Source organism: Octodon degus, unplaced genomic scaffold (genome assembly GCF_000260255.1).
Source record: "Octodon degus isolate 3935 unplaced genomic scaffold, OctDeg1.0 scaffold00138, whole genome shotgun sequence".
Taxonomy (NCBI): domain Eukaryota; kingdom Metazoa; phylum Chordata; class Mammalia; order Rodentia; family Octodontidae; genus Octodon; species Octodon degus.
The window spans coordinates 655509-671596 of record NW_004524714.1 but is presented as its reverse complement, the minus strand read 5'-3'; the positions used below and the strand labels follow the sequence as shown (position 1 = coordinate 671596).

General features: G+C 38.1%; 1 protein-coding gene across 1 annotated transcript in view; it reads left to right on the top strand.

Moving 5' to 3' along the window:
- The first annotated feature begins 490 nt into the window (after nt 1–490).
- LOC105743589 (neutrophil gelatinase-associated lipocalin-like) overlaps nt 491–16088 on the top strand; it is a 65415-nt gene continuing 49817 nt past the window's right edge. The window contains exons 1-5 of the mRNA XM_012516976.1: nt 491–628; nt 1036–1172; nt 2649–2728; nt 2922–3041; nt 3360–3461. Of these exons, the coding sequence (XP_012372430.1) occupies nt 491–628; nt 1036–1172; nt 2649–2728; nt 2922–3041; nt 3360–3461 (577 nt within the window). The remainder of the gene's footprint in view (nt 629–1035; nt 1173–2648; nt 2729–2921; nt 3042–3359; nt 3462–16088) is intronic.

The following is a 16088-nucleotide window of genomic DNA, read 5'->3' as shown; positions in this document are numbered from 1 at the left end:
ACATGGAGGAGGTTTCAAGAGGTGCTAGGATGGAAAAACTGCTTTCCCTCAAAATATTGCTTTAGCTACAGTGAGTTTGCATGGTCACATACACACAAACCCTGGGCTCACAGGTTCAGCTATGACAGTGTCTATCAACTCCACTGCTGACAAGCAAACTGTACTGATCAGATGAAGTTAAGATGCACAATATGCAGAGACATCTCTGGAACAGGGCATAGCATAGTGGTTTGGGCCCGTTTCTTCTGTCCCACACAGTTTGCCCCCTCTCTATATTGCATAACCCTGACTGTTGGGGAAGAGACATTATCTTGTTACATATTCTGTAAGAGCTGCTGGCAACAAGCTCACTAGTCCTGGATTTGGCAAATCAGGGATCCACCCACTCAAGGAGTGACAGACTCAAGAATATAAGCAGCAAACTCTTGGCAGTCTGTCAAGCCTTTTTTTCTCTTCTGGAACCTTCCAGGCCAACAGCTGCTCTGTAGCCATGACAGTGCATCTTATGTGTCTGGGCTTCATCCTGCAGGGTGCTCTGAAGATACAAGCTCAGGACTCTCTTCCATCTTCGACCCCAACTCCACCTCTGAGCAAGTCCCCCCTACAGAAAGATTTCCAATATGAACGGGTAGGTTTCTGGAAGAACACTTAAAAGAGGGTTAATGAATGGAGCATATAGAAAGAGGGAAGGGGATATGTTATGAGATTGAATGACTGTTGAGAGGGAGGAACTAGAAAATCCAAGGCCTATCCATGTTTGATTGAACATCTGCAGCTTTTCTTTCCAGTAGCAGTGTGAGGTTGTAGAAGACCCACTTTACATTTATACTGCACCATTCCATCACTGGAAACTCAGTGAAAACTCCATAGTCATGATTATCCTTGCCTCGTAAGACCCGAACCGTTACTGTCTTTCCAGAATTGTTTATTCCTTGGGCATTGGCAATGGGTGGGCTATGCAGAAGTACCAGCAGGGACATGATGGGAATTGTGCATCTGGTTTAACCTCTGGTCTCTATCATCGTACCCTTGCAGTTCCAGGGAAAATGGTACACCATGGTTTGGGCCCCGAACATATTTTGGAATATAAGCCAAAGCAAAGCCATCTTGCAAAGCATCAACTATACACTAAATGATGACCACAGCTTCAATGTCACATCTAATCTGCTCAGGTAATGCTGTCACATCCTGGGGTCTGATAGACAGAATGGTGATATTACCAATGGCTTAAGCAATTGACAGAATGTGCCTCTTATTGAATCAATGCTCCTTCATTCTTTCCTCTGGCATTCCAAGAGTCTCTTCACTCAGTTCTCCTCTTCTGTTGCTGCCTCCTTCTCATCTTCTCATTCTGGTTGAGCCCCTCCACTGATATCCAAGAGTGGGTGCAGCAAAAGCACAGTAAGGAGAAATGAGAAAGAATAGTGAGTTATCCCAGTGTGGATGAGGTACATGGGTTTCTACATATAACCAGACCTATGATAGATCAAGGGACTTTAGACAAGTGAGCTGATGTAGTCTATAGTTCTAGCAGGCCTGGGTCCAGAGGTCAATGTATGAAGTTAATACTTTCAAATTCATGAGGGGAAAGTCAGGGGGTACTTTCAACTTTAGATATAAAGATGTCCCCATGAATATAGCTCAATGCCAATGTTGTGTGTTCAAACCACTTTGCCACTACTACAGTCACCATCATCAGCCATAAAAGTGATACATCTGTTACAGTAAGCCTTGGTGAAGTCACTTTGAACTACAGCAAAGCATTCAGCCATCATCATGGTCCCTAATCAGAGACTGATGAGCTTCTGTGAGGGGAGCACTTCTGGGCCAGGAGCGCATCTAACTCAAGCAAGAATGTGGTCTAGGGGCTTATAAATCAGAGAAGCTCAGAGCCATGGAAACAGCAAGGCTCATAAAACAAGCAGATTATCTCAAGTAGGCACAGCAGAGGATGACAGATGTGGGGCAGTTGGGTTAAGCAGTGTTTCCTGTAGCAATCTTACTGCAGTGCATTATGATTCTAGGAGCTGTTTGGTTTACACTTGGGGCACTTGAAGATTGAGGGGTATGGGATTATGATGAGAGTTATGCTGACTCAGCTGAAAGGCAAGTTTTTGCATTGTCCGTGACTCATCCACATGGCTGCACTGACAAAGGTTCTACAATCTGAGGTACAGGATCTCAGGATAAATCCTGAGGGCATTTCACTGACCTTCTCAAACCAAAAAGCTACAACTCTTGTTGCATAGGTTCTGCTAAAGGACAGGATACTGATTCACACTTAACACAATGGAAACTCACAAGAATTTGCATGAAAAGTTCAGAGAGGTTAGCAGCAAAGTGAGTGCAGTACATCCGTGCATGGGACCATGATTTCATCAGGCTGCCTCAGGGTGGTATCAGGGTTGAAACAGTGGGAATGGGTAGGTTAAAGAGACCAGAAGACCAGGCAGAGGCTCTGAGTGGTAGTCCAAGTGCCTCCCATGTGGGCCAGGTGGGGCCCCTGCCATGATGAGGGACATGCTTGTTTGGGCTGAAGCTCCAAATCCTACAGAAGCTCGGGTCCAGTTTTCTATAACCCAGGGAGAATGATCTTGTGCCTTATTCTTCTGCATCTTGGTCAACCCCACTTTTCTTCACTCTTACAGGGATGGAAAATGTGAACACAAGTATGATGTTTTATTCCCAAGTGGTAAATCAGGCCTGTTCTTCTTCAAAAATATAAGAAGTGAGTCCTGGTTGAGGGAGGCCTGAACCTGCATTTTACAAGCATAATCCTTGCAGAAAGGAAGAAGCTTCCAAGCCCGTTCACACAGAGAAACCCTTTGGGAGAAGCTGATGATAGTGGCTTGGGGAGAATGGGGGCAGACTTCTCTACCTGGTCAGTCAAGCATGAGAATTAACCCGCACTCCCCCTGCAGGTTATAATGGATTGCAGAAATTCACGTTCAAAGTGCTAGACACTGACTACAATCAGTTTGCCACAGTGCTCTTAAACAGGATTGGGCAAGAAGTGATGTACATTGAGCACAGAGTCTACGGTGAGCCATCCCTGAATCCTCTCAGAGTCTTGGTGGGTGGGACTTGTAGAAGGTGGCCTCAGTCCTTGAGAGCCTAAAGCTTTCCCTCCTCTCATAGGGAGGAGGTCTCTTCACAGATTCCTCATGGGAAAGGTTCTCTGAGGTCATTTCCTCAGGCAACAGTGTTTATGTTTAGGTGGTGGCCCACACCTGTATTAAAGCAGAAGTTGGCTGAGAAAGGAAAGTTGAAATTTTAAAGCCAGCCAAGATCCAGGCTTAAATGTGTAATTAATATACATATCTCTCTTTATTTTGATGCTACTTGCATCTTGGTTGCAGCAAGGAGTAAGCAATTGAATCCTGAATTGAAGGAGCACTACCTTAATGTGACAAGAAGTCTGGGCCTTCCGGATCGTTTTGTCACATTCACTGACCATCACGGTAAGGGGCATCTGGAATGACGGAAGTAGAATGTTTGGTCTATCCATTTCTGATGCTAGTCCACCAGGCACAGAAGACAAGAGATACTCAGGGTCCTGGTCTAGTCACTGGGGTGATGATGGCTTCCAACCCTAGATCTCTGTGGCCTCAGGTTTTTAGAACAAACTGTTCCCTAAGGTAGTTTAGCCAAGTCCTGACTAGAGAACTGGTTTTATCTTGGGACCGAATGTGCCAAATATCCCTAGTCTTACTTTCCTGTGCCATGTCCCACCCATAGCTTGTGATTTGCTACTCTCTCCTACCACCTTCCTGATTTCTTCATTCTGACTGTCATGAATTATCTCATGTGCCCTTCAGCTTCATCATTCCTGATGTGGCAGACCCCCTTAGTCTTATAAGGCCTACTGTGGGAAGGTGCACCACACATTCCACACAGGGCTGCTGGCTGAAAATTGTCATATCCTACTGTTAACCAGACCAGAAGTACTTATGCCAGAGCAGATGTGAGGCCTTGCTGAATGATTTTTCTGTCCTTACCCTCTGAGTTCAGGGTAACCACAGATTCTGTTCAGATAGGCCAGACTGGGACTGAGATATTCAATGCACTGCCATATTCTCCAAACCAAAATATTGCTGTCTGTCTGTTTGTCGGTCTGTCTCTGACATTCTTGCTCTGTATTATTTCTCTCCCACAGTTGATTGCTCTGTTCAGTGACCGATTGCGAGGCAGTGAGTATGGCTGGGCTCAGGGTGAAGGGAGGTCCAGGCAGGGTGGGTGCTGGCTCAAAGGGCTGGCTCTGCCCCAACCCTCTCCACACACAAGTGCACACCCCAGCCATTTTACCCTGCTGTGTACTGTCAGGTGCCTCCCATCTGCACATATTGTGTTCTTTGCTTGTTTCATCCCAAGTTGCTACCTGACTTCATCACCAGGCATGATGGTGCTGAGAGAGATGGAAGATTCTTCTTAGAGCACAGCACTCCCAAGTGTCTCCTGGAATGCTACACCATGGGTGAAGCCCATTTAGTTGTCTAAATATAAATTTGCTACGCAGATGCTTTGTGTTTCTTATATACTGGCTCATGATTTGGGGTCAAGACAAAGTGCAGGCCACATGGGCATCATTCAAAGGGCTTTCTGTCTGCACAACCACTCTAGCATCAGTCTCAAAGATAAGAAACAAGACCTGAAGTTCAGGTCATCTGGCCATTTTTTCAGTATTGGTTTCCCTGCGTGTGTTCAGGGAGGATGTCGCACTCTCCCATCATTTCTGCTATGATTGACCAATATAGTTCACATCCTGAGTCCACCTCAAGCAATCATCTGGCCATACTTCATGCACACAAGGAAACCTCAACAGGTCCTTCCTACAGCAGATCCAAATAGGTGCTGGGGAACAGAAGGGTCTGAGAGTATGGCGCAGTAACCCCAGACTTTGAAGGATGCCGTGGATTTTTTTTTATTGATGATGACCAAGCAGATGGACCAGGGAAGAAGGAGACTGTTGTTCTTTTCAGGGGATAAACAGGGGCTGACCTCTTCCCATCTGTCAGTGACCTGTACACACACTACTCTCTGATCCCGACACCTGTGTACTGGGTCCATTGTAACGTTATTTAGAGTTTCTCCCCCACAAGCTCCATGTGAGTATCACTGAAGGTTGCATTCAGATGCCAAGTCAGGGCCAGCAGAAGCGGGGATATGTTCTTAGGTTTCCTTCTTGCTGAGTAAAGATTGCCATGTCTGGCTCTTTGTATAGCTGGAATGACCACAGTCTCCACACTCGTAGCATCAGCTTCCTCTTCAGTTCGTTACAAGCTTCTTCTTTCCTAGTCAGGGCAACATCCTGATTAATTAATGGTATGAAAGACCCAGGTTTTTCCCCTCCACTTTTATGCTGGATGAGAGATCTCTATGCAATGTACACAGTCTGAACTTCAAACCAAGAATGATTAAACAAAATAAAGAAGGTCACTATATATGGGTTAGAGGAAAGCAAGAGGAAGAGATAACCATCATAAATATGTATGCACCAAATATGGGTGCACCCAACTACATAAGACAAATTTTAAAGGACAAGAAAAGTCTATAACCAATATCACATGCTGTACAGGGGACCATAACACTCTCTTATCTCAAAAAGATAGTTCAAGCAGAAAAAACATTAACAAAGAAGTAGCAGAATTGAACCAAATCTTTGAACAAATGGTCTTAGTGGACATGCATAGAGCATTCCACACAATGACACCTGAATATACATTCTTTTCAGCTGCACATGGGACATTCTCTAAAATGGACCACACACTAGTCCATACATCATGCTTAAGTAAATGCAAGAAAACAGAAATTATCCAATGTATATTATCTGACCACAGTACAATGAAACTGGAAATAAATATCAAAAGAAATCACAGAACCCCATAAACATATGGAAACTAAATAACAGCCTCCTCATCAACCAATGGCTTACACATGAAACTAAACACGAAATTAAACAATATTTATAATCCAACCAAAATTCAAACACAATTTACCAGAATTTGTGGAAGGCAATGAAAATAGTTCTCAGATGGAAATTTATAGTGGTGAACTCATGCATTAGGAAAACATAAGGAGAACAAATAAATTCCCTCATGATACCCCTGAAGCTTTTAGGAAAAGAAGAACAAACCAAGTTGAAAGCCCAAAGATGGGAGGAAATTATAAAGATTGGAAAAGAAATTAATGCAATTGAGACAAAGAAAATAATATAAAGATTTAATGAATCAAAAAGCTGGTTCTTTGAAAAATTAAATAAAATTGATAACACTCTAGTCAATGTCATAAAAAACATGAAAGAAAAACCTCAAATCCAAACAATAAGGAATGAAAAGGGAGAAATTATTACAGATCCTGTGGAGATTCAAAAAGCTATTTTGAGAATCTTTACTTTCACAAAATCAAATGCACAGAAGAAAGGGACAGGTTCCTAGATAGGGACAAATTACGAAAATTGAATCAAGAAGATATAAAAACTCTGAATAACCCAATATCAACTAATTAAATTGAAATGTAATAAAAAAATTTACCAACACAGAAAAGTCTGGGTTTGCGGGATTTACACCTGAATCCTACAAGAAATTTAGAGATTTAATTCCATACTCCTCAAACTCTACAGAGAAATTGAAAAGGAAGCAATACTCCCAAAATCATTCTTAGAAGCAAGGATTATATTAATATCAAAACCGAAAAAAGATTTTTAAAAAGAGAATTACAGAACAATTTTCCTCATGAACATTTCTGCAAAAATCCTCAGTAAATTAGTAGTGAATATTATGCAGCAAATCATGAAGAAGATTGTTCACCACAAGGTAGGATTCATCTCAGGGATACAAGGATGGTTCAACATATGCAAGTTTATAAATGTAGTACACTGCATCAAAACAGCCAAATGTAAAAGTCACATGATCATCTCAATAGATGCAGAAAAGGCTTTTGACAAAGTTGAATACTCATTGATGATCAAAGACTTACAGAAAATTAGAATAGATGGACTGTACCTCAATCTGATAAAAGCCATCTCTGACAAACCAATGGCCAATATTCTAAACAGAGAAAAACTGAAAGCTTTTACTCTCAAATCAGGTACAAGACAAGAATGTCTTCAATCACCACTACTATTCAATATAGTTCTGGAATCATTAGCTAGAACAATTAGGGAGAGAAGTAGAAGGAATAAGAATAGGTGGACAAGAATTGAATCCATCAGTATTCACAGATTACATGATACTTTACTGGAAATAACCAAAAAACTCCAGAAGGCAGCTCCTAGAGGCAAGCATTATTACTAAACAAATTTGTTAATATAGCAGAATACAAAGTGAACAATCAAAATTAAATAGTATTCTTCTCCACAAATAACAAAATCACTGAGAGAGAAATTAGAGAAATAAAACCCTTACAATAGCATCCAAAAAATGAAATACTTAGGAATTAATCTAACAAAAGAAGTAAAAGATCTATACAGTGAAAATTACAATACTCTGAAAAACTACATTGAAGAGCATTTCAGAAAATATAAAGATATTCCTTGCTCCTAGATAGTATAACTGACTTTGTGAAAATTACCAAACACACAAATTGTGACATAGATTTAATGCAATCTCTTTTTTTATTAACTTTATTGAAAATCAATAACTGCATAATGTATTAAAATTGTAGACAAATATTGAAATATGAAAGATATAAGATGTTGACAGAGTGAATTTCAGAGAAATATTTCTGAAATGAATACGTAGCATGAGATTAATAATAGATTGCACACCGTAAATAAATTATTTACAAACTTAAATGAATATAATAATAAAAATTGTCCAAAATAAAAATGAAGAAAGAATTTACAGTTCAGTAATAATGGTTCACTGTGTCAAAATCAAGAAACTTATACTCATAGAATTAGAATTCTCAAGGTAGAAAGGGGTAGGCGATAAATATTTAAAGATTTAAAATTTCTGAATTTAGTTGAACTTATAACACCACATTTTCAAGAAAAATGAACCTTTTGCACAAGAAATGTGAATAAAATCATACCAAGATACACAAACATGAAATTGTCCAAAACTTATTGTAAAGAAAAAAATCACTAAAGCATACACATAAAAAATATTAGTTATGGAAGAACAAAATTAAATAGCATCTTATTCCACATTAGAAAGAAAAAAAAAGACCAAGTGTGTAAGAAACTAGACTAATTAAAGGACTGAAACAAAAAAAGAGATATCCTTTTTGAATTTTTTACTTAGCAAACATACCTTTGAAAACTAAAAGTAAAATATTTCCACTTATACGAACTCAAACTATTCTAATACCTCCAGATGTAGCATATAGGAAATAACAAACAGCATAATTCAGAAGGAAAGAGAAGTTTTTGCATGATTCTGTATAAAGAATAAAAAGGTCTCAAAATGATAGTTATGCAGGACTAGATAAAATATACTAGATGAACCCATTTAAAATGTCATTAAAGATTTCTATGAAACAGGACCTATCTTTTTTTTTTTTTTTTGGACGGAACTGAGGATTGAACTCAGACCCTTGCGCTTGCCAGGCAAGAGCTTAGTCTACCGAACTATCTCCCCTTTCTAACAGTATCTATCTTATGTTGGGTTATACACATATTTTTTTCATGTATATATAGTGTGTGTGTGTGTGTGTGTGTGTGTGTGTGTGTGTGTGTGTATGAGACAAGGAAGAAGTAATATAAACTCAATGGAAAATGGAAATATACTTTTTAAAATTTCTAATACTAGAAAATATAACATGTCTTTTAAGTACATTATAAGTCAAAGATGCAGTACAAATCTTAAAACAAAAATTAAGATTAAGCAATATTCTGAAAATTAAATAATAATTAATTAAATATTAAATGTTTCAAAACAATTAAACTAAGAAAAAGTTTTCATGATAGTAAAGAATTACTAAGAATAAAATAAGATAAATACTGGAATGACAAATAAATGACCAGGACTTCTAACAGTTTGGGGATAGGATATCACATACAGTTCTGACTAAGCTGCTATTTCCTTGATATCCACCCTGTAGACACAGATGGAATCATGACCCATAGGGTGCAGGAGAAGTCCGTTTGTAGAGTATGCTTATGGAAATATTTTGCTGCCATATACAAAAAAATAATTGAAAGATTGCTTTTGTATGCCTCTTATTCTCCTGTGTTTAATTGTTTGTCTTATTTGGTGGGTTCTTTCCATTCTCAATGAAGGAGTTGTGGTCATTTTGCTCCCTCTGTAGAACATCTTTTAGTAGGCTGTGTAGGCTTGACTTTGTCATCATGAAATTTTTAAATTGTTCTTTGTCATGGAAGTATTTCACTTCTCCATTATACTTGAAAGAGAGTTTTACAGGGTATATCAATCTGAGTTGGAATTTGTTTTCTTTCAAGACTTGAAGTACTTTGCACTGTGCTCTTCTTGCCTTGATGGTTTGTGAAGAGAAATCTGCTGTTATTCTGATGGGTTTTCTTTTAAATGTGATCTGTTTCTTTTCTTTAGTGGTTTTTAGTATACTGTTCCTGTGCTGAATTTTTGGGATCTTGATTATTATATATCTGGGTGTGGTTTTAATTGAGTTGATGTTATTTGGAGTTCTATATGCTTCAGTTACCAGAGTGTCGATTGTTTCCCTCTATTTGGGAAGTTTTCTGTTATTATTTCTGTCCATTCTTTTAATATCATTTGTATTTACTCCTTTCTTATCGATGCCTATTAGTCTCACGTTGTTCATCCTTACATGGTCTTGCATATGTTGAGTTATTTTTTCCTGCATCTTAGTTGCTTTTAAGAGATATTTTCTTACCTTTTCATTAGCTGCAATGGTGTCTTCAAGGTCTGAAAGTCTGTTTTCACTTTCATTCAAATGGTTTTGCCAGCTTGTGATTGAGGTTTTAATTTCCTGTATATCACTTTGAAACTGCTTCATGCATTTTATTTCTTTCTTATATTGCTTATTCAAGGATTCTATCATTTTTATATTCTACTCTTTTTTTATCAGTGTCTTCTTTAGGAGCACTTAGAAGTTCTTTCATTATAGTTATCATTTCCTGTTTTACTTCAGAAATTATTTCTGATCTGATTTCCTCCATTCCTTTCTGCAGTTGTTTCTTTACTTCAGTCATTATTATTTCAGAGATTTCAGGTGTGTGATTTCCAATTTCTTCTATGCTATTGTCTCCTGCATTTGTTATGGGTGGGCTCAGGGACTGAAAATGAATTTTCCTCCTTCTCTTTCTCTTTTTCTATATACTGTCTTCTGATCTTTGGTTTAGAGATTAGATCTATTATCTTAGCACCAGGTCCAGATCTATCAAGTTCAAACTCATCCAAGTGGGTGTGACTTGGATCTGGTTGCTGTGCTACACTTCTTCCTGCTGCAGCCTTGGAGCTGAACCCTCTGTGCCACTTTGGCAAGATGTTCTGCTCCTGAATCAGCTGGGTGGGTCTTTCCTCTAGTCTTTTTGCAAGGAGTTCTGTTGCAGGGTTCCACAATGGGCCTGGGCTCTGTATTGAATGAAGATCCAGCAGGCTCGGGTGGTCTCACTCATACACTATGCTTGGGCTCTGGGTTAAATGAAGATCCAGTGGGCCCCGGGCAGTCCCACTCACACTTTGAGCTAGGGATCTGGGCCGAATCAGGACATAGTGGGCCCTGAGCCATCTCACTCACATTCTGGGCCTGACCTTTGGGTTGAATGAGGACAAGACAGGCCCCGGGCAGTCTCACTCACACGCTGGACCTGGGCTCTGGGTCATATATGATGCAGTCTCTATCAAAATATCATCACTATACCTCATATGGCTAGAGAAAACATTTCTAAAATTTATCAGGAAATAGTAAAAATCTACAATAGCAAAGGCAATATGGGACAATGAAGGCAAGGCAGAAGGCATTACAATCCCTGACCTGAAAGTGTACTACAAAGCTAATAGTATGAAATCAGTATGTTACTTTCAAAAAAGCTGACCGTAGGATCAGTGGAACAGATTAGAAGATCCAGACATAACTGCAAAAACACTCAGCCACCTTATCTTTCACAATGGGGCCACACATGTTCATTGGAAGAAAGATACCTTCTTTAAAAAATGGTGCTGGAAAAACTGGTTCTACAATGCTGAAAACTAATACTACACCTCATTGCTGTACATTAAGCTAAAGTCAAAATGGATTAACAAACTAAACACTGAAGCAGAAACACTATATCTATTGGAAGAGAATATAGGTGGTAATCTTGAAGACATAGGGATAAAGAGTTCATGATTAAAAAACCAAACTGTGTGGGGAAATACTTCAAAGAATTGACAAATGGGATCTCATCTTACTGAAAATCTTCTGAGAGTCAAAATAAATCATAAAGAGAGTGAAAAGACAACCCATAAATTGAGAAAAAGATAATAACCAGACCAAGATCTTCTATCTAGAATATATAAAGAACCAAAATATATTAGGCCTCAAAACTTATATACTCAGTCTAAAAATGGGCACCTGTGATAAATACATACTGCTCAGAGGAAGAAATATAAGTGGCAAATAAATACATGAAAAAATGTGCCACAGCAGTGACCATTAGAGACATGCAAATTGAAACAACATTGAGATACCATCTCACTCCAGAAATAATGGCTCTCATACAAAAGTCAACTAATAACTAAAGCTGGAGAACATCTGGGGAAAAACAAACTCTTTTCCACTGCTTTTGGGAATACAGACTGGTACAACCAGAATTAAAATCAATGTGGAGACTCCTCAGAATAGGACTGGAAATCCCATTCAACCCAGGTATTCCCCTTCTGGGTATTTTCCTGAATAACTAGAAACATCGTACCATAGTGATATATATGCAGTCGTGGTTATAGCAGTACAATTTGTCATAACCAAATGTTGGAAGCAACCAAAATGTCCATCACCTGAGTAATGAATGAAAAAGATGTGGTATTTTTATATAATGGAGTATAATTCAGCTACAAAGAAGGACAAATTTCAGACCTTTATAAGTAAATGGATGCAACTAGAAGTTATATTCACAAGTGAAATAAATCAGCTTTGTGTAAATATATTTTTTCATTGTATAAGAATCTGAAAGTGGGGCCAGGGAGATGGCTCAGTGGAATAAGTGTTTCCCTGGCAAGCGCAAGGGCCTGAGTTCAATCCCTGGTTCTGCCAAAAAAAAGAATCTGAAAGAATAAAGAAAAACTGAAAGGTACAATAGACATAGCGAAATGGAAATAAACTGAACATGAAGATTAAACAACGAAGATGAGGGAAATGAGAAAAGATAAAAAAGAAGGGGGAAAATTTTGCAAGCATCTATACAGGATGGCTGAGATGATTGTGCTAATTAATAATTTCTATCAGTTTTTTGAAAATAGCAGTTATCGTTTAGAATCTTCACTTTGACTGAGTCAGTATGCTGATATCTGTGGACTAAGCAACTATATCAACAACAGCAATGTGTAATACAAAAACCGTGGTTGACTCAAGCCAGCCAAACATGCCCTGAAGACATTTGTAGCAAAAAACCCCCCAAAAACAAAAAAAAAACCCTAAAAACCATGGTTAAATACCTTGGACTTTGAACAGTATACTATCTCTAATGTCTTATCAATTATTGTTATTATATTCTTTAAAATACATTTTTAAAAAGTGAAAAAAGATAAGAGAAAAATAAATTTTATTGAGAACAACTTAATATTCAATTGTTTTTCCAATATTGCATAGCTATATCTGTTAATCTGAACATCAGAAATGACAATGAAAATGTGTAATATAACAACCATTTTAATTTGCTAGTCTTGTTTTGAAAATCTGTAATGTAGGTAATTTAGCATGTTGCTCTATTTTTGTCTTTGTTTCTGTTATTTCTCTTTGCTTTTGTGTTTAGTCTTCAAAATAAAATAAAATTTTGGGAAAAGACACAAATAAAAAATGTAATTATATTAAGTATTGTTACCATCATTTTTCCCCCAGATTACCAGATACAGGGGCACTAGATTGGTTAAGAAATTAAGCTTCAACTCTTTCACTTAACCTTAATTTCTTTCCGTGTCCTTTTCACTTCTTAATTTATTTTAAATATACTATAAAAATAACAGTGAAGATATTAGAGATGGTACACATTTAAAAGGACTATATGAAAGGTATTCGAATGTGGTTACTATAATGCACATTGCTATCTTCAATGAAGTTGCTCAAATTACAGATATTAGCATATGGAGTTGGTCAAAGTAAAAAAAAATATGAACTGCCAATAGAAATTAGTAGTACGATCATTTCGATTATCCTGTGCATTTATTTACATATTTTTCCCCTTCTTGTTTTTCATTTTTTCCCCTTTCCCTTTACCTCCGTTGGTTATTCCTTTTGTACAATTTCTTTCTCTTTTACTATATCTATTGTAATTTTCAGATTGTACTTATTCTTTCAGGTTTTGAGGAATGGATAGAGATGTGGTATTTTTATACAATAAGGTATTAGCTATAAAGAAACTGGTCAGTGGAAAGAAGGAGTTAATGGGTTAGCTTGTTTTGTCTCCTTTCAATTGTTTTAAATTTTTCTCTTCTTAATTTCTTATATATTTCTTTTTTTCTTTCTTCTTACAATTTTACATGCATATATCTGGTGAGATGAATAGCTGGTTGGAAGACAACACTATGTATAAACAGCAAATATTGTGAAATTCCTATTGCTTTAAGTGAAATTCTCTATCATTTATACTTTTTTGTTTTAATTCTAGTTTGTATTCTCCTTAAAAAAGAAACATAAACATGAAATTTTTCTATGTAAATGGCTGCAAATAAAGGCTTATCTTATAAATTAATCTCACATATTTAAACTTCCTTCAGAGAGAAGACTTAAAACATTCCAACTTTCACTGCTGTTCTAAATGTTAATTTACTCTGTTTCTCTGGTGAGGAAATCAGCAAAATAGCCACATTTTCATCATGCTGCATTCAATTGCCTTTCAAACTCGGGATGTCCATATTTTAAAAGCATTTTAAAAGAAAAGAATTAACTGAGCGTTGGCCAAATAGCTCAGTGGATTAAAATACCTGCTTAGGCAGATGCAGGGACCAGGAGTTTGATCCCCTGGCCTTCCCTGCCGGATGCGCCACCAAGGCACACCAAGAAGGTGATTGAGATTGGGTGTGGTGGTATGCACCTGTCATCTCAGCACTTGGGAGGCTGTAAAGAGGAGGATTACTATGCATCTGATCTATTCAGTGAGACCTTGTACACCTTATACACTCTGTCCTAAGTAGAAAAAAGAAAAGAATTAACTGAAATCTTACAAAATAAGGTATAAAACATGGCTGAAGATTAAGAAATGATTAGTCATAACTATGTTTGCTCTTAAGTCCATGTATTTAGAATGGAACACCAAATTCAAGGATGTTATAAATGACATAGTTTCACTTTCCCCAAGGATCAGCAGTGTTGGGTGTCTCAACTTACTGAAAACTAGTGCTCTGGGGGACCCACGTGGCTTATTGTATACAACATACTCCCCGTGAACCTCCACATTTATGGGCCAGATGGAGTGTAACAATGGCACTATGGAGAACTAGAAGTCATGATCAAGGCTTCCCTCTGTGTGTATCTGTGCTCTTTTATGGTAAAACCAGACCTAGTTCCACATTTCAATGTGCACAGTGATATTCACATGCAAGTCTGTCACACAGATCAAAAGCAAAGGACAAATGATGCCCATGAGCATGAAGCCTATATTCCAAATTAAGTAGCTTCAGCATCAGAAGGAAGAAAATTATCACAGGAGTTGTCAGGGAATCCAAAATAGAGAGATGGTGATACCGCACTTTAGAAAAATCAAATGATCTATATCAAGTGTAAATTAAGAAAAAAAGAGGAGGCCTGCATGTACATCTTTAAAAGTATCATATTTTCAAACTTTCTGGAGAATAGAAAATCAACTTAAATCATCATGTATGCAACTTCCATCTAAGTAGTCTCTGTGTATACAATTGTAAAGTTATTATTCTCAGATTATTTCCACATCCGAGATATTTAATAGATATTAAATTGACACTTCAAGTCAGGTTGCAAGGAGCTTGTAAGAATTCTTACATAACATCAGTTTTTCTATTCAATGTACATATAGCCAAGATACTAAAATAAAATCTTGTCATGCTTTATAAAACAAAACTCCCTCAGACATGAGGGAGTTCAGAGAGAGGCCCTGAGCGTTCAGCCCCCCAAGCTGTGGCCAGCACTGGCCCAGCCCACACACGATGGTGAGGGAAGCAGGAGGAAGGAGTATCTACACTGCATACACCTCAGTACCACTGCTGCCAGTCCAGGTCTCCTGTGACTTTTGCAGGAGGCATTAAGTGTTAGGACCCACATGTCCCATACCCCAAAGCACCCCACTCAGTCAAAGACTCAAGTGACCTGCATGGGGGAGGAGGAGCCTGCGCAAAGAGTGAAATCCTAGCCAGCTCTGCTTCTAGTTTTCTGGTAACAGAAGGCAGAGAGGTGATAACCATAGAACAAGCAGATGGGTGATGAGAAAGAGCAATACATTAGAGGACTATTTCCTCACAGGTCGGAAGTATTACCCTAGCACACAAAGTAGGATAGTCACACTTGGAGGATATATTGGGAGAGAGTTAAAGGAAAATAGGAACCTCCTGGGATTTCTGTGGAAGCCTGGGCTGAGTGCAAGATCATAGAGCCTGTATGCTTTGGTGCCAAGCCTAGTTTGGGGGTTTGTTATTCAGAAGAGTTCATTCTGAAGGAGATGGCCCCTAGTCAACTGATATGCTTTAACTCTTACACTACGGCCTTCATCCTTTAGAAATTAGTGGTCTGTAAGACCATAAATCAATATTTAGGTGATATAAGGGTCTTCTTAATAGTCACAGACCACTTTGCATTACTTAAGGGTTATTTGTAAATGTTGCTAGATTTTATCTATATTCAGCTGATGTTTGATTGCATGGCTCCTGGTTACCTAAATATAGCATATATGACATAATTGGTGATGCTAGTTCTTTCGTTCTGTGTGCCACCACTTGATTTGCCTGGGTGTCAAAAAACAATACTATGCTCAACTTGAAGAA